Below are 24,465 nucleotides of genomic sequence, written 5' to 3' on the forward strand. Positions count from 1 at the left end.
GTTTAATTATCTGATCTTCTACTCTGATCACTTGGGTGGTTTTCCATTTCCCACCCCCTACAATTTAAAACAATTGTCCTATAAACTTTCTTGTAGGAAACACTTTATCAAAATTCTTCGTTAATTCTTTAAGTGAAATTGTTTCTTAAACATCTACCATGTTTTCTCATCACTCCTATTTTCTAAACCTTGATGATTTTTATTTTTCTTCTTTGGACCCAATTTAACTTTTTTTTTTTCATTCTTGTTAAAGTTTGAAATTAAACTCAGGGGGGAAAAATGAAAATGATACCTTCTATACTAACTGATGGCATTCTATTCACTGATTACAAAGATATTTAGTGAAATCTCAAAAGAACCTGCCGTTTTCATGCTTTCTCCCATCCTAAATTGCACCCATGATTATCATTTAATTTTATCTATTAAACTTGAAAGCATATAGAAATACAACATACTACTTAATGGTATAAACCCCCTGATTGTCATCATTTCACAATAATCGCATATCCCATGCATTTGTATCATTATAAAAGACCCACATAAAACAGGTGCATTTTTTAGCCCTAGATGTAGATGAATTTAATAGATTGGTATGCTGAATCACCGTACTTAAAACAGTGTGCGCTCCTGTGGGATTGAATTTACACATTAAGGAAACCTACACCTCGTTCCCTCATCCAGCGACTCCTGGAGTTATTACCAAATTAATTCCTATGCACATGTTTCAAAGAGTAAGTCAGTCTCCGTGCGATGACCCCTGTGTGGCACCGCCAGTATCGCTCCTTGGCAAGAGCTGAGACACAGAACTGGGTGGAAAGCTGAAAAGCAGATCTCCTCAATATTGCTTACATTGTGACAGGCTTGAATGTATTATACAGATATTTTCCTCAGCCTTTCAAGATAACTCTAATATTTTATTTATTACCAGTAGCAATGCCACAACTCATTCATCTCCTTTGGACAAGAGCCATAGGAGTTACAGAAGGAATGTGACACAATAATGCACTACTTGTGTCAGTTAACTTCTGCTTAGTCACAAGCATTTGCCTGTTTTCAGAGTGTTGAATCCTAGATGCCTTGACAATAATTCACAAAAGCCACTTAGGAAGGGAAAACTGCATTGCTTTGCTATGTACACAATATTGAAACTTGAAGACAAAAATGTACAGGTGTTGTCTGATTAATTTATATTTTCTTCCTGCCTTGGGGAAACAGGCGGCCAAAAATAATACCGAAAAGCTATAATGAAGTGTTGCTTAGACGTTTAAAGTTCTAACTGCTGCCGTCAGTAAGATAAAAAAAAGTGATTGAAGATACTCTAAGTCTCCAAATCTATTTCTTTTCCCAGCATGGATTTCTTTCTTTTCCTCATTTCCAACATTCCCTTTCCAACAAATACACACCCTCCAGCCCTGGCCTGTGAGGCTCGGTGGTAGAGCATCAGCCCACAAACCAAAGGGTCATGGGTTCAATTCCCCTTCAAGGGCATGTACCTGGGTTGCAGGTTCCATCCCCTTTCTAGTCGGGGCGTGTGCAGGAGGCAACCAATTGATGTGTCTCTCTCACATCCATGTCTCTCTCTCTCTCTCTCTCTCTCTCTCTCTCTCTCTCTCTCTCTCTTCTCTTTCTCTCTCTCTCTCTCCCCCCTCACCACCTACCTTTCTCTCTCTCTCTAAAAATTCAATGGAAAAAATATCCTCAGGTGGTGAGGATTAAACAAACAAACAAAACAACCTCCAAAAACTCAAAACCTTAATCTTGATCGAAATGTAGCTGATAGAGGGGAAAAAGGTGTCTCTCTAAACACAAGTCAACAAAACCAATAAAAATTTCTAGCAAAAAGTATAAACTGCTTTCACAGGGTCATTCACTTTTATTATGAATCATTCTCTTATAAACATTCATAAAAACACTTGTATTTCTTGCCAGTATTCTTCCTATGTACACATACATTCTTTTTGTATTGTTGTTATAAAATAATTCCATATATGCATCTTTGTATCAGGCTTTTCCACTGACCCTGTGTTTATTGTTTATAATTCAGGGAACAGTCCCAAGAGTTATTGAGCATTTTCTATAGAGTGGCAACTTAACACACGTTTAATTTTCCTATAAAAAAAAAAACAACTTGTCAAATAGTCACTTTTTTTTTCCTATGGTTTTTTCCCCCTTTATTTTATTACCTTGTTCCATCACCATTTATCCCCCATATACCTTCTCTTTCACCTCCACCCACTCCCCTCCCCCCGCAGTCACCACACTACTGTCCATGTCCACAAGTTCTTTCTCTTTGAAATAGCCATTCTTATCCCTTTACAGCCAGGTCAAGGACACTGACCATCAAACAGCTGGAAGTACCAAAATCTAAGTCACCACAATTTCATCTTATTAAAAAAAACAAAAAAACAGGCTCTTCTTAATTTGTGATATTAGCTCTTTGTGGGGAAAAAATGTATCAGCAACATACACACCAAAAACACCGATTTCAAAGGCGGGACATCCAAACTTACTTGTAGCTTTCCACTTGTCGGCAGGAAGAGACAGTGATGAAGGAGTCTGTCCGGGAACTGTAGGCAAGGGGGCCAGGCAAGAGAGAACCAGGGAGAAACCTCCCAAAGGCATAGCTTTCCTGCTCAAACACCATCAGCATCCCATCCATAGACTGGATACAAATTAAATCCCGACCTAAAGAAGAATCAGAGGAAAGTCGGTGGTCTATTCTGAAATACACTGTTATAATTCATCACTCTCTGCCACAAATATGTCATAGTTCATTTTTTCTCCCAAGCGGTAAAATGAGCAGTTCAAACTTTAAATTACAAACTGGTGAAGCTATCAGATTATTACATATCAGTACATATATATTTCCCAATTTTTAAAGGATTCAGATGTCTATAATTTTACATACATTTATTTTCATTTACTGTGTGCTAAAATCTCTAGCTCAAGATAACCCCTAAGAGCAAGCATGACTCTTTGCGAGATACCAGTTTTCCCAAAATCAGAAATATAACAACTGTTCTGCACAAGGCTATTTGTCTGCATAATAGGTCAGCCTCATACTTTCATATATATATATATATATATATATATATATAATATTTTATATTCTTTTTTATTGATTTCAGAGAGGAAGGGAAAGGGAGAAAGAGATAGAAACATCAAGGATGGGAGAGAATCATTGATCAGCTGCCTCCTGCACACCCCCTAGTAGGGATCAAGCCCGCAACCTGTATGCATGCTATACAAATGTATTCACAGAGATCTATTAGGCAATGCGTTTTTCATCCATGGAGAACTTAACTATCTAGCAAGCCCACCTGTGTGCACCCCGCAAAGAAGTATAAAAATGCTTCAAAAGCATCGAAAAAGATGCTGCAAAGTCTCTGTAATGAGAATCATGCAAACCTTCCCCAGGTAGATTCCCAGATCTCACTCAGGCAGGGCATCGATTCTCCTTTTAAGTGTGGTTCTAACAAGGACGTTCTCATGAACGAACGGGTTACTGACACCCGGGAGCTTCAGCTCTTCTATTTGTATAAGAGCTCCAAAGTCAGAGGTAAGCTGTACAAGTCTCACACCGGACAGCACATGTGGACACACACTAAATCACAGCTTTATGATGATGGTTACTGTTACCGGCCTTCCCAGCCCAGAGAACAGAAAATAGCACATGAGAAAACTGTGAAGACACTGACAGATATCAGCAGTGGCAGCTACGCCCTAACAAAACAAAAAAAAGACTGAACATCTATAAAATACTTTTTTAAAAAATAACATTCTGGACTCAGCGTAGGAGCAATTACCAGCCCTCTATAGTTCAAAAGGACAAATGTCATATTGTAATGTACTTGGAGTAATTAAATGGATTCAATATCATTTGGAATAGCTCAGTCATTTGAAAAAAGAACTTGTGGCAGAGATGCTAACTGCTACCCTAGCAGTCATCCTTTCTTTTGATACCTGAATTATCACTAGACACGTGGCCATCCAGAAAAGCGCCTTCATTTCCAGGCCTCTAACACAGATGCATCATATGATTATGTTCCTACCAATGAGGTGGGAGCTGAGGTGATATATACAACATCCAAACATGCCCTTAAAAGGACGGAGTATGCACTCCCTCCCCTCTTCCCAGCATGGTGGTAGGGCTGGAACAGCTATCTTGGTTTCCGAAATGGAAGCTCTCCTCTCAGCCCTGGACCACTTGATCTCCAGGTGGTTAAATATGACAGAAATAGACATCTCCCTTACTTAAGCCATCATTAAACTGGGCCTTGGTTAAAGCAATCAAACCTGTCATTAAATAACAGAATTCATCTGAGCCAAAAGGTCCATGCAGCATTGCTGAGTCTTAGGATTTAGTTCCACTTGATTGGTTCCTGACAGAGAAGACACTGGGACAACTGCAGAAATTGGTATATGACTACAGGTTAGATAACATTAGGGATTGCTGTTAATTTTCTTACGCGTGATCCTGGAATTGTGACTACATAAGAGAATGCTCTTCCTGAGCAATGTGTGCTGTAATATTTATGGGCAAAGTGGCAAAGATCTGTAACTTACTTTAAAATGGTTCATCAAGAAAATGTGTGTATACACACGTATATACATCTATAACTGTTGACGTTAGATGGCGGAAATATGAATGTTCATGTTACTTTTTCTGATATTTAAATTTTTATACTAAAAATGTAACCCAATAAAATAAAGCATTTAAATATATTTCTTTTGTACACAAATGTACGTTTTAACACTCAAGGGGGATCTGAGCTTAGGAACTGAGTGAGACCTAGAAGAGCAATAAATCTCGTTTTAATAAGTCAAGAATCAGAGAGACAGGAGAAATCCAATCAATGAAACACATGCAAGGACCTTGACCTTTGGGGAGGATATTGCTGAAACCAAATACACTCTTCAGATCAGTAGCATTAAAGAATGTGAGGGGAGAGCATGTGTGTTTCCAAGCAGCATTTCAATATGTTGAATATCACTGAACCACACACCTTCAGCCTCCAAAGACCTCAAACAAGTGGTCCTCAGAGTGTGGCTCCCAGACCACCAGCAATCCGATTCCTTTAGAAACTTCTTAGAAATGCAAATTCTAGATCCCACCCTCGATCTACTAAATCAGAAAATCTGGTGTTAGGATCCAGCAATCATATTTCAGCAATCATAGACCTTCCAGGCTATGTGATGCATGCTAACGTTTGAGAACCAATGTCTTACCATGGATGACAGACAGAGTTAGAGCTTGAAGAAAACTTGAGTCTCAGAGAAAACAGGCTTTCTCAGCATGGTATATAGAGGTCTTATTTCTGAAACTCTAGCAACAAAGGAGAGAGTGCTTAATATACTGTAATATCCATGTGGGCTGCCTCTGGAGTCAGATAGCCTGGGTTTGAGTCCAGCTCCACCAATTATTAGCTGTGAGCTTGGGCTCAAGTTTCTTTACCTACAAGATGGCATTCCTACCTTCGTTGTTGTGAGGATGAAATGAAATAATGTAAGGCAACTGGATCCAAATATACCATCACATTATTATTTTATAATTATTTTCAAAGTCTCATAATACATGTTAAATTATTGTTCAACTGCTTGCTGTTTCCCACACGCACTATGATGGAGCACACTTCCTTGCTTTTGCTTATATTATTTCCTTCCCCAGAAGACTCTTTCCATTTGCTTCCCCTGGTCTAGAAAACATGTCCTGGCTGCCTCCTGGTCATGCATTCCCCTCTCCACTCATCATTAGCCATGAGGTTTGAATGAGACTGACTTTCTTCTCAGCTTGAGGGTAGACCCTGACGTAAGAAAACCAATCAGTATCCCACTAGTCACAGTGATTGGTTCAGGGGCAATGAGAAAAACTAAATCCTTAGATTGAGCCGGAACTGGAGAGAAACTTGCTCTTCCCCCTGGGGGAGCAATGTGTGAGGGGAGCAGGTCTGGAGTCATGGAGGCCATTTGACTTTTACGTGGGCACAGTTAAGACAGGGCCATGAGAACATGGGTTGAGCCACTTGGAGTCAATCCCGCCTATGAACTTTGCAGGCAATAAATTTCCATAAATATCGAAGCTCTTCGAGTTGGGTCTCTGTCCCTGAATCAGGTGGATCACCCCATTTTTCCTCTGACGGACATCACAGGCTAAGGGTCATGTCTTCCTAGCAGTCTTCTCTGTCCCACTCAGACACCCTCTACCTGTGATCCCATCCTTACCTCCTCCTAACAACTGATTATAGATTGAAATGATCAGTTTTTATGTCTCTCACTCACAGGCAGGAGCCAAATCTTGTTCATCTTTGGAAATCCAACAATGATGAAATGCCTGGAGATAGGAGATATGATAATAGATGTCTGCTGAGCTAAAGTGAGCTAGACAAAATAATGCACTCATCTGCTTGATTGGCTGAGATTTTATTCTGTGAGTTTCACAGATTGCATTTGAACTAAGTGAAAAATGCTTTATTTATTACAATCCTGGCTGCTGACGTTTGGAAAAATGTAGGGATTAATCCAAAACATTACTCAAAAATAAATCCTTCAACTCGCTGTTCTGGAAGCCGCTTCAGGATACATACCAGAGGCTCCCCTTACAGATAATGGGAACAGAAAGAACCCCTAAGAGGTTCTTAGTTCTGATAGAACAGAGCCAACAGGAAGCCTTCATAACAGTGATGGGATTTCAGGAGCTATTTACGTGACCTCACCGTGAACCACACTCAACGATACCTTCCCACATGCTCAGCCCAGGATGATATTAGGAGAAATATAGAACCACAGCAATAATAACTATGACTGCCATTTGCTGAGCACCTGTTATAGTCCTGCCTTTGAGCTAAACATTGATCCAGCCTGTTAGCTATACTCTTTAGTAACTCTAAAAGGTGGACAGTTGTCCCATTCTGCATGTAAGGAGTGAAACCCACAAAGCTTAGATAACTTGCCTAATGCCCAAAAGGTTAGAAAATGACAGCGCTAGTACTCCAATTGGAATCTATCTGGCTCCATTATACCACCCACATCCCCTGGAAGGCTCCATTATGCCACACTAAATCCATTTTTTAAAATAACACAAGTTAACATAGACAATCTAAATGAAGTGAAACAGATTAAGTACTACAGAAAAGCTAAGAGCTTAATGACACTGAACTTCCTGGTAAAGGTTTCATAATAGAGGTAGGATGTATCCTAGACTGAAAAAGATAGGAGGAATGAAAAGGGGTCAAAGGTAAAAACAGAAGAATTTTCTGGGAGAGAAAAGGAACATATTAGAAAAGCAGGCAGAGGCAATTAAACTTGATCCAGTGAATGGGCATGAACTGTAAAAGCAACTGACTGAAAAGATGACAATATCTTAATGATGCTTACTCAAAAAGTATGCCTACCCTATATGGAAAAATACCTTTTAATGTTGAAATAATTAGGAAGGGTAGAGATTTCATCAGAATTTTGAATCTGGATGTTTATATTCCAGTGGTTAAGACCATGATGAGAGAAAAATAACCACTTTGATTTGCAAGATCTAGAAACAATTAGAGAAAGGACCTACCAAAACCATTTTGAAAGGATTTGGGAAATCAGCATTTTTCATTTCCAAAGGTAAAGAAAAATGTTCGTGCCTGTGAGGCTGGTGGATGAAGGCGGGAAAGTTCCATTAGGGCAGCCTTATAACATGAATATTTATTAAATAGTGTGTCTCGTTTCCTGGTGTTAAAATATCATGTAGTCAGAGCGTTAACATGATGCATATGCATGAACTGGTCGTCAATTACATATTGAACTGACTGCTAGATTAACAGTTTTCTCTACTAAGTCATAATCTGTTCACTAACATGGTATAGAGCAGTGTGTGTGTGTGTGTGTGTGTGTGTGTGTGTGTGTGTGTGTGTCCATGCCCAGTCCTTTCGCCCATGCATGACCCAGAGCATTTCCCATCATTCATGATTATAGCAACGCGGGCCCCACCAAGGTTCAGTCCTGAATACCGTTGCCTCCGTCTCTCTGGGGAATCAATGCAGCAGAGTAAGTGGAGCGGCACACACAGAAGAAGGTGCCATTACACAGCACGCTGCATGCTTCCAGAATCTCTCTCTGCTCATATTTCTTTTACACAACGAGGAGAAACACAAGTGAAGAAATGCAAACGTGACCTGTGGCCAAGCACAGATCGCAGCTCGGCATGCAGCTGTCACACATACTTGGTCTTCCTCCAAGTCTGAGGAGCACATGAGAAACAGCTGGGTAGGTAGTCGGCAAGGCAGACAGGAAGCATCGGGAGACCGCTACAGGAGAGCAGAAGAGTCCAAAAGTCTGCGGGGCTTCCGCCACTTTTACACACGCTCGGAGAAACGTTTGTTGTTGTTGTTACATAAAAAGTGAAACACTAACTCATTAATCTTTATTGCAAACCTAACTCAAAAGTGATACAACATGTTTGCTGTGAGCAAGGACATAAAAATGTTCAGAGTAGGATTTCAACACATACTTACTTAAAAACAAATGGTAGATGGATTTCTAGAGCTTGCAGGATTGTAAATTTGCCATAAATATCATTTTTCACTTTTTCACTCATTTTGTCATACAAATTAATAATTAATTGAATAAAAATAGCTGGCTTCTTTCTTATGATTCTCTTCCTCATAATTCTATTTCATTTGAACATTCTAAAAGTAATTCATGCCTTATAATAATGCAGTATTCAAGTAGACTCTAAGCTTAAAACTTTAGTAATAAATAAATAAAATTTAAAGCCCTAAGCAAACAGAGTAAATCAATAAATAAAATACATGTGTTGAGCTAAATAGCTAATATTTTTAAATATTACCAGGGAAAAAAGTAGACAAATTCTCAACTATTATTCAAGTGTTACCCCAATAAATAACTTCATGAAACTAATTACTTTAAAACTCAAGAAAATAAAAACTGAGTCTACCTACTAACTCTTCCTATGAACTTGCCTTTTGACATTTTAATGTGTCTCATTTTCATAGGAACTTTAACAGCCCTACAAAGACCACTAGTGTGTGTTCCACACCAAGTTATTTATCACAGTTTTCCCCCCTACACTGTGAACAAGGTTAATAACATATTATAAAGAAATCACAGCCATTCATTAAATTAGCATTATATGTAATGGATTCAATATGAATGCAAGGTTGAGTTTAAAAGAAAGCCCTGAACATTATATTATCACTTGCATCCACAAAATATTGGATAAATTGTTTCGTCAGATGTAAATATCATGAAAGGCTTGATAACATTCTCTGGATCTCACATCCATGCAATAAACTCCACAAACATTCACTGTACACCTAGTCTGTGCTAGGAGGGACATAACCACTGTCCTCGGAAATTTTAGTGGCTATGGGAGTTAATCAATTCAATTCTGCGACAAGGTAAGAACAGAGGCACATTAAAAATAATTGTAAAGGCTATGGGAGCATGGTTAACAGTGTCTGGCCCTGGCCGGTGAGCTCAGTTGGCTGGGCATTGTTATGTGCACTGAAAGGTGGCCGGTTGGGCGGGAGTGGCCAAGAAGAGGTCAGTAGGGGGAAGAGGGACATATGTAATACTTTCAACACTAAATTTTTTTTTTTTTTTTAACTGGAAGAAAAAGGTTGTCGGTTCAATTTCCAGTCAGGGCACATGCCCGAATTATGGGCTCAATCCTCCATAGGGGGGCGGCCAATCAATGTTTTGCTCTCACATCAATGCTTCTCTCTCTCCCTCTCCCTCTCTTTTCTTCTCTCTCTAAAAATCTATTTTAAAAAAGAAAAACAGTGTCTGGAAGAATCAAGGACAGTGATATAACACTTGGGTCTTGCAGATGGAGAGTTTGCCAGGCAATGCGAGAAGCAGACGCAGAGAGCACACCCTGTCCAGAGACGGGGTTTGTGAGAGAGCTATGTCTGGAAAGGAGGAGGTCCGTGAACTATGGGGGCGGGTGCTGGGGCAGGGAGATGCTGCTGCTGAAGAGGCAGCATGCTCCTCAGAACTGACGGCAAAGCCGCACCTGAGACCAGATTTCCCACATTCTTATTTTCGCCCTGAAAGCGCTATCAGTTTCCTCATCGGCAAAGCTGTGGTATGAGATTACAGGGTGCTGCTATAATAAAATACAACAAAAATACTACATACTGCCTGCTACCTGGTAAGCATTCAATAGATGATAAGTAAATGATATTACTGGATCACTCTATTCCCTGTACACCAAATTTCGTGAAAAACTTAAAATTGAGGGGGGAAGCATCATTCCAAGCTAAAAAGATACAATTTAATGTGAGAAGAAGCACAAACATTATCAGAAATTCGCCCTTTTTGCCGAAGCAAAGGGTTGTGGTTTTTTAAAAGTATGTTTTTATTGATTTCAGAGGAAAGGGAGAGACAGAGAGAGATAGAAACATCAATGATGAGAGAATCACTGATCAGCTGCCTCCTGCACACCGCACACAAATCCACAACCCGGGCATGTGTCCTGACCAGGAATCAAACTGTGATCTCATGGTTCATAGGTCGACACTCAACCACTGAGCCACACAGGCCAGGCAAAGCAAGGGGTTTTTAAGATGTTAAGAACTATTAAAAAAAAAACTCTCAAAATGTAGGTCTGTGTGAACTGCTGGCTATTCAAGATGATTTTCCGCCTACCTTAGTTCACTTTACTCCAACGACAATTCCCCCGACACGATGACTTCTGAGCTCCCTAAGGAAGTGTACGTACAGTGAGTGAGCCAGAAAGCCCTACTGGGAATGAGCTCTCCCTGCCTCCACACCCTCCCCAACACACATGTATCCACCTTCTTCCCTCAGCCTTTCTTTCGTGGAGGCTTTTGCAGAATGACCCTGAGTGACATAGACAGGACAGATGTTATACAGAAGAGCCATTACTTATTAGCATTCCTTTTTTCCTATCTCATCCAAAAGAAAAAGTCTTAAAGGGTGAATATAATGTTGGTATAAATTTTGTTTTTAAAAAACTAGTTTCAAAGTCAGGTAAGTTTTTCAACGTAACAACCAATTGTGATAAGAAATCCAAACTCAACCCCAGAAAAAACAACAACAAAAATGATTCAATATTTCTTCATTGTGTATTAAAAAACAAAAAAAAAGATTAAATATCTCTTCATTGTGTACAAATATTCTTCATTTGCAATATTATCAGTCCCATAAAGCAAGATCTCCAAAAGCTAAATATATGCTTTCTATATTCTGTTAACTCTCTTAATCCTAAAATCATCAGTTTATCAAAAGAAGGAACAAAAAAACACTGAACTCACTACAACCAATTAAATTAAGTTGTGAAAAAAAAATAAAGTTAGGAAATCCTCAGTTGAGGTTCAACGTTATCTAAACTCATACAATTTTAACGGCAAATCAAAATGAGTTAGGGATAATGACATAGGTGATTTTAAACTTCCTCCACTGTCAATTCTTATCACAAAGTTCAATGTGCCATGTAACCATTGTTTGGTCTATTAAGTTTCCTTGGATTTTTCTAAAAGGAGCAGTTAAAATACCATCTATGTATATAAAAGCCTAAGCGACCAGCCAACTGGCCAGTAGCTATGATGCGCACTGAACACCAGGGGGCAGATGCTCAACGCAGGAGTGAAAACCACAGGCATGAAAACATGAAATAGACTGTTGAATCTCAGAGGGAAGGGGGGAAGGGGAGGGCAGGAAGAGATTAACCAAAGATCTTATATGCATACTAGAGGCCCAGTGCATGGATTAGTACACAGATGGGGTCCCTCGGCCTGGCCTGTGGGGATTGAGGCATAACTGGCTCTCTGACATCCCCCGAGGGGTCCCGGACTGTGAGAGGGCATAGGCCAGGCCAAGGGACCCCACTGGTACATGAATCCATACACCAGGCCTCTAGTATCTTTAATAAAAGTCATAAAACAAATATAACAAAGTAAACATCTTAATATATAGATGTAATGGTGTTGTCAACACACTCAAAAACTTCAAAGGTACTCCACTGACTCCAGAAATAAATATAAACTAATAAGCTGGATATGCAAAGATCTCTTCAGTGTGTTCGCTAAATGGACTTTGACTGCTCCCTCTCATCTAGTCCCAACCCCCAAATACTACAGGGAGCATGTGTTTGTTAGTCTAACTCAATTCCTCTTAGATGCAATTCCCCCCTCTTAGCCTCACAAATCCTTCCACACATCCTCAACCCCCAGGATCCCAATCCCACCACTTCAAAACCTTCAATCCACTTTAGACATATATAGCCCACTCTCCTTCTGTTCTTTCTTAGTACACCCTGCATCAACCCCCATGAGTACTAACAACATTTTTCCTAGTGATACAACTAAATGTGGCATATCTCTCCCCCCTTCCCAAGGTCCATAAGTAAAGCATAAAGTCCTTGAAGGTAAGCCTATTTTCTTTTCATTGTCTGGCTCACAGCATTGAGTACAGCCCCTTATATGTTGGTGCTCCAAAAATACCTACCTGTTCAAGTCACCTGAACCCTCATAAAAGTAAAATATCATGTCAAACTATAATGCTAAGAAGCCAATGATCACCAAGTGGGCCAAGATATGTGACAATATTACCACATTCACATGAAAACCCCTTGATATCTGGCTTTATGCTTTATTCACCACACCTTCACACCAGCAACAGTCCCTAGTATATAGTAGGGCTCATAAATGTTTATTGCATGAATGAATGAATGAACAGCATCAAAGTCAAAATAGTATGGTAAAGACCCTGAAATAATTGGTTTTTAATATGTGACACTTAGGAATTCTAAATTATTTTAGGACTTAGTACGATGGCAAAAGACAAAATACTCATTGTATGCCCAACGTTAGCTACCCTAAGAAATATTAAGAGAGGGAAGGTTAAGGGAACTCTGCTCTTAATAAAGATAAAGCCTAAGGGAAAGACACAGGAAATAAAGGTGAGATGCAGGAGGACCCCAAAAGGAAAATATATAAATGAGTGGGGAAACCACTCAACTATAGAGAATAAACTGTGGAAGCCAGAAGAGGATACCAAAGGAGTAGACGGATCTTTAGATCCATCAGTATTGTATAAAACTCTACCTTCAAAACACACACAAAAAAAAACTTTGAAGGTTAAGAATTATTAGAAACCTGGCTACAAAGTCTATTTCTGGGTGATATAAAACAAGGGGTTATTGCCAGCAGGAAAGGTACCCCAAAAAGAGGTACTTTTTGTTCCCTGTTCCCCGAGCAGGATGGTATATAGTGAAAGAACAAACTGTACAAATATGGAACAGTAGCAAATGTCAATTAAAGTATTAATACGTAACCCTGGCCAGTGGGCTCAGCTGGATGGAGCATCATCCAGGACACCGAAGACTGCGGGTTCAATCCCCTGCTGGGAAACATATGAGAGACAGCTGATCAATGTTTCTCTCTCACATCACTCTCTCTCTCTCTCTCCCTGCCCCCCCTTCTCTCTCTAAACATATCCTTGGGTGACAATTTTTTTAAGGTTTGTTTCTTTTTTTATCCTCACCAGAGGATATCTTCTCATTGATTTTTAGAGAGAGTGGAAGAGAGAAGGAAAAAGAGTGGAATATCGATGTGAGAGAAGCACATCAATTGGTTGCCTCCTTCACGAGCCCCGGGTAGGGTCCAGGCCAGGGAGAAGCCTGCAACCCAGGTACGTGCCCTTGACCAGAATCCAACCTGAGACCCTTCGGTCCACAGGCCAACACTCTATCCACAGAGCCAAACCAGCTAGGGCTTTAAGTATTAATGTAAGTAGTGGGAAGAACAATGATTCTGAGTCAGAAAGACAAGATGATAAGGTTTTGAATCCTGTCTCTGATACATCCTAGATATGTGACTTTGGCTACTATGCTTACTTTCATTCAGTCTGTTTCTTCAAAGGCAAAATAGACCTTATCACAATGTCTATACACCACTGGGTTGCTATGAAGATTAAAGAAAGAAACATAAGCAAACTACAAAGTTTAGTACCTGAAACATGACAGAAATATATGCCAATCTTAATCCTAAACTTAGCACATTTAAGAAAAACAATCAAATCAACTTTCCCTAGTACCTACACTTATCTATATCTTGGACAGCAGATAATTTAGTCATTAAATCTCAGGGGAAAGTTAAGACAAAAAAGTTACCAGAAGGTTGGAAGTGGTTCAGTTCAGAATTTCCAGTCTTTATTTGCTCAAGTAGTTGCTAAAGCAGTGGTTCCAGGCTCCTGAATTGCACTGATGTATGAAACTTCAGAAGGTCTTGGGGAATATCATAGGGTTGTCAACCTTTTGAATTACCCAATCAGGAATTTTTTTTTTAATCCTCACCCAAGGATATGTTTTTATTGATTTAGAGAGAGAGGAGGAGAAGGAGAGAAACATCAATGGAGAGAAAAACATACCCATACATGCCCTGACTAGGGATCAAACCCACAACCTGGGTATGTGCCCTGACCAGAAATCGAACCAGAAACCTTGTGGTGTACAGGACAAAGCTCCACCGCATAGCCAGGCAGGAATTAAACAACAACAAAGAGACTATCACCACCACCATTTTCTACAAAGACAATATAACACACACAAGTAAAAAGTAGGGAATTTTAGGGTTAAGTACAACCCTTTAATGGAACAAAATTTAGCTTCTTGAAAAATTCAGTACATTAGCAAATTTTATTTGCACGACCTTAAGACCATGCAAAACTTGAAAAAAACATTTGAGAACCCCAATTTCATCCCAGCATCAACCACTTTTAAAGAACTCCCCACCAGCACTTAAGAGCCACTATTGTAAAGAACGCAGACAAGAAGTTTTGCCTTTATAGGAACAAAGGAAAAACTGTTCCAAAACCTTCTCAGGCCTAGGTGAGGAAATAAGCATTTTCCATAAACATTTTGGCTCTTTACAAACTCACCACTGACAGATTCCTGAAACCAAAAGTGAAGCAAAGGCTCCCTCTGCTGACTAGCACACCAAGACGCTAATCTCATCCAAAGGCATTGACTAAGTTCACAGTACTGACTGGGTAGTACGTGTGCTTTTACTATTCTCTGTCAAAGACCAGTTTTACTTTATGCCCTAAAGCACTGGAATATAGCTCCATCTGCTACTAATGCAAAAGGCACGTATAACATGGTAACACTCCGAGTGTAATTCAATAAATCTTTCTAAACCAGCTTTCGAATTTCTTGGTTTCTGCTCTACACTGGAAAGGTTAGCTGAGCTACAATATCATACAAAGAGGAAATGAAAGGAAGCTAAAAAACTTCAAGAGGTTATGGGGAACAAAGGCAGCAATCAATGAATGCATTGAGGGCCTCTCACTGGTCTCCTGAGATTAAGCGAAGCAAATGAGCCCGGCCGGCATGGCTCCGTGGTTAAGCATCAACCTATGAACCAGGAGGTCATGGTTCCAGCGAGCTCGGAGGCAGCCAACCAATGATTCTCTCTCATCACTGATGTTTCTATATCTCTCTCCCTCTCCCTTCTTCTCTGAAATCAATAAAAATATTTTTTTAAATGAGAGAAACTTCAAAATTAACAGTAGTTTTCAAGCACTGGTCCATACATTATCAGCACAGTCAACGTGAATAACTATTCTGTAACGAGGAAAGATCAAGAACTATTGTTTTCCTTCAAATATAGAGAAACCTAAGGCTCGGGAAAGTCTGATGATTTGATAAGGACACATCTGGTTAAGTAGCAGGGGCAGAAGTCAACCCTTTTAATCTCCAGTCCATTCCTCCAGCTGAAAAATGTGCATAAAGTAGGTCCTAATGACATAATCTCTACCTCCAGTTCTGATTTCAAATGTAACATGGCCGACCAAACAACTGCACTTTGTATATTTGTGAGTAACATCAGATTTAAATATAAAATATTAAATATTTCCCCTGTGGCAGATAAAACTTGGTAGAGCTGCTCGCTGGAGTCTTTGTTATAATTTCTTCATTTATGCTTCTCTTATTTCCAAAAGAATTGCTGACAAAGACAAATAAAATTAAATTACAAAATAAGTAGATGACAATAGCCAATAAAACCCTGATTCACCCGCTTATATTATTAAGCAAAATGTTGGTTAAAATCAGAAGTTTTATCAATATGCTGCCAAAAAAAACCAACAACAACATGCTGCCAAAAAAAAACCAACAAAAATAAAGTTCAGGAGCCAAACACTAAACAAAAGTGGGAACCTGCAAAGGTACACAGAGCCCGAGGGGCATTTCCTAAAGAGGGTAACCTTCAGCTTCGGTTCTTATGTCTCAAATGGCACAGCATACAGGAGGAAAACCGTGGGGCCCACTCCATGTGGGAATCCGACTGGTTAGGGTTAGGGTTAGGGTTAGGGTTAGGGTTAGGGTTAGGGTTAGGGTTATCTTCTTAACCCCGCACATTATCTTCTTCCTCCGAGTAGAAAGCTCAGACCACCAAGGGCTCTACCCGTAGTGTAAGGAGGACTTAGAAATGGCATTCCCCACAGCCCAAGAGAAAGCAAATTAAAATGCGCATCTCAAAACTTGGAAAGAGATGAAGGGAAGAAAATCTCCCCTAAGAATTCATAAACCCCAAGCTGATCCTAATGTGGGTTTTCAGACCAAATTCACTCAATCAACTTGCCCAAGAAGACTCAATCTGTGAATTTACTACGAAGAGATTCTGGGTTAGAAGCGCCATCAAGCACCTGACAAAAGAAAACACAAAGCTTTGAAGGAACACACGACCACCCCCATGGATAAAGTGCCAAGGAAGATGGCCTCACAGGCAAAGTCACAATATACAGGGAATTACAGGCAAAAATAATACAGAGCAGAATCAGAACTGCAAAGATGTCATATACTGAAGTTATCAATAGAGAATACAAAAGCACTACATTTTATGTTTAAAGAAAAACAGGTATTAAAAATATGATCAAGAGACTTTATCAATGACCAGCAGATTTTTAAAGAACCAAATAAACTTTGGTTAAATGTTCTTTTTTTTTTTCTTTCTAGTGCTAATGAGAGTTGAAAGTTGTTAGAAAAGTATAAATATCCTAAGAGTTTCATCACAAAGGGAAAAAAATTTTTCCTGTCAGTATCTATATGAGATTATAGATATTAACTAAACTTATTGTGGTAATCATTTCACAATATACGCAAGTCAGGTCATTTATGCTGCGCATCTTAAGCTTGTACAGTATACAAGTTTTTGCTTTTGCTATCTTTGATTTGGGTGTCAAATTTTTAAAAAATTATTGCCAAGACTGATGTCAAGAAGCTTACCCCCCCCTATGTTTTCTTCTAGGAATTACATTCAAGTCCTTAATCCCTTTGGAGTTGATTTTTGTCTGGTATAAAGTAGGGGTCCAAGTTTCACTCTTTTGAATGTGGCAATCCAGTTTTTCCAATACCATTTATTGAAAAGGCTATCTTTTCCCCATAATATATTCTTGGCGCCGTGGTCATAAATTAATTTCTGGGCTCTCGATCCTGTTCCATTGATCCATGTGTCTGTTTTTATGCCAGTACCATATTGTTTTGATTATTGTAGATATAGTTTGAAATCACCAAGTGTGATGTCTCTAGCTTTGTTCTTCTTTCTCAAGATTGCTTTGGATACGTAAGGTCTTTTGTGGTTCCATACGAATTTTATAATGGCCATAAAATTTTAAGAGAAAAATATTATAAACAATTCCACCAATAGAGGTATATCATAGAATTCTCTATAATTATTTAAAATAATATTGTAGTACAAGATTTATTGATTTGCTAAATGTTCATGATATTGCTAAGTGGGAAAAAGACCTTAAAAGGAAGTACAATATGAGTTCAGTTTTACGGCATAAAAACTCTGAGTAAAAAGACAAAATAAATACACTAAAATGGTCATAATGACTAATTAGTTCTTAGTGGCAAGAGTAGAGATTATTTTATTCCCCTCCTCATTTAAACCTCATCCAAAGTTTTTTACAAGGAACATGTTACTTAAATTTTTTAAAAAAACACAACTATTTTGGGGGGAGAGAGCAGGAATCCATCAAACTCCCCACCATTACTAAAACTCAGTGTCTACCATTGATTGGCTCTGCCATAGGTTATGAAGTAAAGAAAAATATTAAAAGCATTAGATATATCAACAGAAATTAATTGTGATGTATATACATACATAAAACACAAATTCTATGCCATTAAAAATGAACTACATTTGCCCTAGGTGGTTTGACTCAGTGGATGGAGCGTCGGCCTATGGACTGAAGGTTCGATTCCAGTCAAGGGCACATGCCCAGGTTGCAGGCTTGATCCCAATGGGGGGCATGCAGGAGGCAGCCAATCAATGATTCTCTTTCATCATTGATGTTTCTATCTCTCTCTGAAATCAATAAAAATATAATTTTAAAAAATGAACTACATTTATTGACATGAAAAGACAGTCATAATTTATAAGGCAAAAAAGCCAAGAATGAACAGTATGACCCATTTTGTTTAAAGTACATATGTGTGTAGAAATGAATATATAAAAGTGAATTAATAATCCTAATTAATCATAAAACTTAACAGTAACCCACTCTTGTAATTATTTTTATTCATTTAACTGTATTCTCTAATTTATAAACAACCAACCAGGAATTGAACTGTGTGTAACCTCCCAGTTCATAGGTCGACGCTCAACCATTGAGCCACATCGGCCGGGCTATTTATTTATTACTGTGTTGTTTATTTGTATTATGTAAACCTACTTTTGCCCACCCCTGTATGTATGTGTGTATGTATGTATGTATGTATGTATATGTGTGTGTGTATATACAAAGAGGGAGGGAGGTGGGGAGAGAAAGAGAATAGCCAAGTGTTTCAGGTAAATGTCATTGAGTCTGAGTTACCCAAGGAAGCACCTTCGCTTTTGCACTTCACACACAACCTCAATTATTTAGTAAATGTCAGCGCACAAATATTTCCATCTTCAGACGTGTGTATAACGTTACAAGTCCAATCAATTTTATCAAGGACAAAAAAGCTGCCAGTAAAGTTAAGAACTTTCATTTAACATCATTCCAACAGAAGCTGTTGCATTTATGCACCCTTATAAAAACCCGCACATTATCCTGAAAGAGAATGCCACAAAACTAACTACTTAAAATGATGACTTTTAATCTTTGAACACACAATGGGCAGCCCATGGGCTTTTTAAATCCTGAGGCCCAAATGCAGTATAAGATTTATAAGAGAAAACTCCACTCCCAAGTTCAAAATTCTCATTGCTTAAAAGCAATAATAAACTCCCCAGTGAAACACTGAGCTCTGGTTTTAATTAGAAGGAAATGTGCAAAGACCCTCCTGCTGAAGAGAAAGTCAAGTCCCTTAGGACCTCGCTCAAGTGGATTTTCAAAAGACCTCAGCTCTGACCCCTGCTGTACTGAAAGGAAGGACGAGGGAAGGCGAGTAGGAAAAAATGCATATTTGCAGGTGGAAAGGTAACCGAGGCCTTTCCATGCTACCAAATGCAAAACTCTCATTCCCCGGAAAAGTAACGCATACTGTTCTTTGGATCCATATTCTAAGGTAACTAGTAAAATCCCTTACTTGATGGCATTCCTCTAATAAAACACAAAACTATACTTGTCACATGTCAAATTCAAAATCAGAATATATCAGCAATGACAATTTCAAGGATAAAAAATGAGAGTACATTATAAAACCACTACTTTTATTAATGTCCAAATTCCTCTAATGATACAATCAATGTGGTGTTTTTTTTTAAATCTATATTTTCCAAGAACTTTATTTTTCTCTGTTCCCTTGAGATTGGCCATTATAATATTTAAACACTGAAATGTTCTAATCTTATAATACCAATGTGTATATTTATATATATTTGTATATGTATATACACACACATATGCCCATACATACACAGACATACATAACTGGATAGAATTCTGATTGCCCATTGCGTCACCTGCAGGATGGAAATACTACCCACATCACAGTTTGTTTAAGAATTAAATGGGAGCATGTGGCGTCACCTGACAGAGCACAAGACACACAACCATGACCTGCAGTCCCAAAGCATGTTTTTCTTAGCCTTTGGAAAGACAACAGAAATTTCCAAGTTAACAGCCTCAATTAAAAGATATCACTAACGCCCGGCTGGCAGGGCTCAGTGGTTGACCATCAACCTATGAACCAGGAGGTCATGGTTTGATTCCCGGTCAGGGCACATGCCCAGGTTGTGGGCTCCATCCCCAGTGGAGGGTGTGCAGGAGGCAGCCGATCAATGATTCTCTCTCATCATTTATGTTCCTCTCTCTCTCTCCCTCTCCATTCCTCTCTGAAATCGATAAAAATATCTACATATTTTAAAAAGACATCGCTAACACAAGAAATCACATCTGCAGCTGTCTTGTTTTTTCTTCTTAAATTAAATATACTACCCACCTAAGATATTTTCATAGGCCTTTACTGACTTCACATTTTGGGATGCCAGTTATATAATACCAGTAGAGCTTTTTTTTTTTTGAAGTGGCTGGTCTAACAAAAACAGAAATTAATGTATGGTTTCTCCTTACAGAAAGCACATATCCTTTAGTATGAAATAAAATAAAATAAGTCAATAAATCTATAATGACTCCAAAAAGAGACAGCAAAAAGTTAATAATTGCCCTAGCTGGTTTGGCTCAGTGGATAGAGTGTCGACCCGCAGACTGAAGGGTCCCAGGTTCGATTCCAGTCAAGGACACATGCCCAAGTTGCAGGCTTGATCCCCAGTAGGGGGTGTACAGGAGGCAGCTGATCATGATTCTCTCTCATCATTGATGTTTCCATCTCTCTCTCCCTCACCCTTCCTCTCTGAAATCAATAAAAAATATTTTTCAAAAGTTCATAATGAAAACTCCCCTCTCTGAGATAAGATAAATTAGATTCTGAACACATTATTTGTAATTTTTTAGAAATGCATTTAATTGCTATGATACATTCTAAAAGAAAATAATAAAAACAAAAATAACTGAACATTTCAGCATCACCAATAGCTACCTAACCTATCAATGCCAAGATCCAGACTTCACCTATAAAATTATGTCTGTTTTCCAGAGACTATCTCAGTTCTCCATCCGCTCTACTTCTCTCCAGTAGGCACGACAGGCATCATTCTGGGAAATTTCTCATTGTGAAATTCCGTTAAAAGTTTAAGTCAATGAACGAATGCTTCTCGTTACAAAATTCAATAATTGTAATAGAATTATAGATTTAATATGTAAAGTCCTGAAAGCATTTTCTAAACACATGAATTGTTTGGGAGTTACTACTTTCCTTAGGCTTGCCTACATAGAAACGCATGTGTTTCCAATTATACTGCAAAGACTATGGCTTCTGTTCAAGCCGAGATTTTATTGTTTATAAAATTAGAAACAGATACAAATATATATAAATATATGTACACACATATACACCTAGGCTGTATATTATATAGGAAGAGTTACAAGGTTTAATGTGTTATATAAGATGGTACCTTACACACATATGAGGAAATTAATGTTAATCTTCCAAATGGATAATTCATTCATAAACAAGCCTCTTTTAATCTCACAGATATCCTTGTACATGTTATCACATTTATACAATTCAGTCAAAACTAAGTTAAGTGAAAATATTGATGAGCTCGAGCACCTTTATTTTATTTATTTATTTGTTTATTTTTATTGATTGATTTTAGACAGAGAGAGGCAGGGGGAAAGAGGGAGACATCGATTTGTTGTTCCACGTATTTATGCAGTCATGGGTGATTCCTGTATGTGTTCTGACCAGGGATCGAACCTGCAACCTTGGTGTTTCAGGATGACGCTCTAACCAACTGAGCTACCTGGCCAGGGCACCTTTATCTTTTTAAAAATAAGAATTGTTTATAGTCATTGTTTGCCATTTTTTAACCCAGAAAGGGAGTATTCTACTTTAATCTAGTAGAGTGTTTCTAAGTGCTCACCAAAATCCCAGGGCTTTTTAATCAATACCTGATTTACAAATATATGTATTTTTGTTTATATCTAAATTTTAGGATTAAAGGTCATGTAAATTTTCTTAATAATTTTCTGTATTTTTCCAAATTTTCTGCAAATTATATATGACCTTGATAATTTAAAAAAGAAGTGATTTTAAAGCAGTAATTAAAACATCTGAGTATGAAATATAAATTAGAAAGCTTGGTATTAGTCACTCCCTCCAAAAAAAATGTGTAATATCCAAAGGCTAATCTATGAATTTATGACTTCTCAAAGGGGCATACACTAATTTGTAATTCGGACCTAAGAGTTTAAATAGGAAAAGAAAAGAGGGGTATATGTTATACCTAAAATGCACTGCTTGGTTTTGTTAATGTTAATCTAATAGAGGCCCAATGCATGAAAATCGTTCAAGGGTAGGCCTTCCTTCCCCTGGCTGCCGGCACTGGCTTCTCTCTGGCACCTGGGACCCGGGCTTCCCTCTGGCCACCAGCAGGCACCCAGGACCCGGGCTTCCCTCACAGCCCTGGCTTTGTCAGGAAGGTCGTCCGGAAGGACATCTGGAAGGACGTCCGGTCTGATTAGCATATTACGCTTTTATTATTATAGATACCACAGAGCAGAAGGGTGACTGTGTCCCAGTGATGGTCACACTGGTGGGGAGGGGGACTGCAGCGGGGATCTAGGGAGTGGAAACCGGGGACACTGCTCAACGTCCTACAGCGAGGGCAGTGCCCACAACCAAGGATTGCCCGACCAAGTGTCAATAGGCGTGAAACACCCAGTGTAGAAAACGTAAACCTTCTATGTTTAAATTACAAATCAAACCCTAACGACAATGATAATTAATTCTAATTCAAAAAGTCATTCCTGTTTCTTTTGAAGATGCACTCATTCAAATTCTCCAAGCCAAACTACATACTTCTTTAAAATAGTTTTAGTAATGAAGCCTAATTCTTCTTTCATTATCCATGTTAACTGTCTCTCTCCACGTCCCTCAGCACACCTGACCGAAATCAAGTACAATTTCTTATCGAGAGACCTAAAGATATACAACGCAGGAAGTCTCCTTCTCCCTTCTGTGAGGATATCTTCTGGAATGAGGTACATGAAAGATTTATGAATTTGGATAAAGATAACTGAATTCAGCTATTAAAATGTTTATTTCACATTAGTGTTTTCTCTTATTTTTAATTGTTTCAACTAAATAAAGCTTGGAGGCTTTAGGACTTTTAAACTACATATTGTATCATCACTCTTATCTTAGCATTTTTTGTTGTGGAAGGATATTTTCTCCATTGATTTTTAGAGAGAGTGGGAGGGAAGGGGGGGGGGACAGAGAGAGAAACATCGATGTGAGAGAGACACATCGATTGGTTGCCTCCCACAACCAAGGTATATGCCCTTGACCAGAATGGAAACTGTGACCCTTCAGTCCGAGGGCCAACACTCTAACCACTAAGCAACCAGCTAAGGCTTATCATAGCTTTTTAAAATGTATTTCATTCACTCTTTTTTTTTTTATGCTGTGTGTGTGTGTGTGTGTGTGTGTGTGTGTGTGTGTGTGTGTGTGTGTGTTTAATTGTGGTAAGAAATATACATAAATAACATTTTCCATTTTAACCATTTCTTTTTCATATATTTTTATTGCTTTCAGAAAGGAAGGGGGAAGGGAGAGAGATAGAAACATCAATGATGAGAGAGAATCATAGATTCTCTTCCAGCCCCTTCCAGCCCCTACTTTCTCTACTCTAGAAACCTCATATAAGAGGAATCATACATTATTTGTCCTTTTGTGACTGTCCTATTTCAATTAACATAATGTCTCCAAGGTCCATCCATGCAGTAGCATATATCAATACTGCATTCTCTTTCATAACTGAAAAATAATTTATTGTGTGCATATACTAGCAACCCATTTTGTTTATCCACTCAACTGTCATTGGACACTTCAGTTGCGTCCATTTTTTAACTATTGTAAATAATGCTGCTGTGAACATAGGTATACAAATATCTGAGTCCCTGCTTTCACTTCCTTTCAGTATATACCCGGAAGTGGAATTGCTTAATTGTATGGCAATTTGATATTTACTTTATATTTTTTTTAATAAATTTTTATTGATTTTAGAGAGGAAGGGAGAGGGAGAGCTAGAAACATCAATGATGAGAGAGAATCATGGATCAGCTGCCTCCTGCACACCCCCTACAGGGGATCAAGCCTGCAACCCAGGCACATGCCCTTGACCAGAATCGAACCTGGGACCCTTCAGGTAGATGCTCTATCCACTGAGCCAAACCAGTTGAGGCTACTTTTTTATCTTTTTGAGTCTTCATTCACTCTTTAAAAAAAAAAAAAGAATAGCTTAATTATTTTTTTTTTTGAGAGAGAGAGAGAGGGGAAGGGAAAAGAAGAGAGAGAGAGAGACACATCAATGTGAGAGTGCAACACAGATCAGCTGCCTGCATGCACCCTACCAGGGATTGAGCTGAAACCTGGGCTTG

General features: G+C 38.7%; 1 protein-coding gene across 2 annotated transcripts in view; it reads right to left on the bottom strand.

Annotated features, from left to right (window-relative positions):
• The window catches only part of BBS9 (Bardet-Biedl syndrome 9), a 310,665-nt gene that overhangs the window by 236,671 nt on the left and 49,529 nt on the right, over positions 1–24,465 (bottom strand). For both annotated transcript variants that reach the window (XM_054726330.1, XM_008147385.3), the window contains exon 6: positions 2,511–2,685. In XM_054726330.1, the coding sequence (XP_054582305.1) occupies positions 2,511–2,685 (175 nt within the window). The remainder of the gene's footprint in view (positions 1–2,510; positions 2,686–24,465) is intronic.

Source organism: Eptesicus fuscus, chromosome 14 (genome assembly GCF_027574615.1).
Source record: "Eptesicus fuscus isolate TK198812 chromosome 14, DD_ASM_mEF_20220401, whole genome shotgun sequence".
In the NCBI taxonomy this organism is placed as follows: domain Eukaryota; kingdom Metazoa; phylum Chordata; class Mammalia; order Chiroptera; family Vespertilionidae; genus Eptesicus; species Eptesicus fuscus.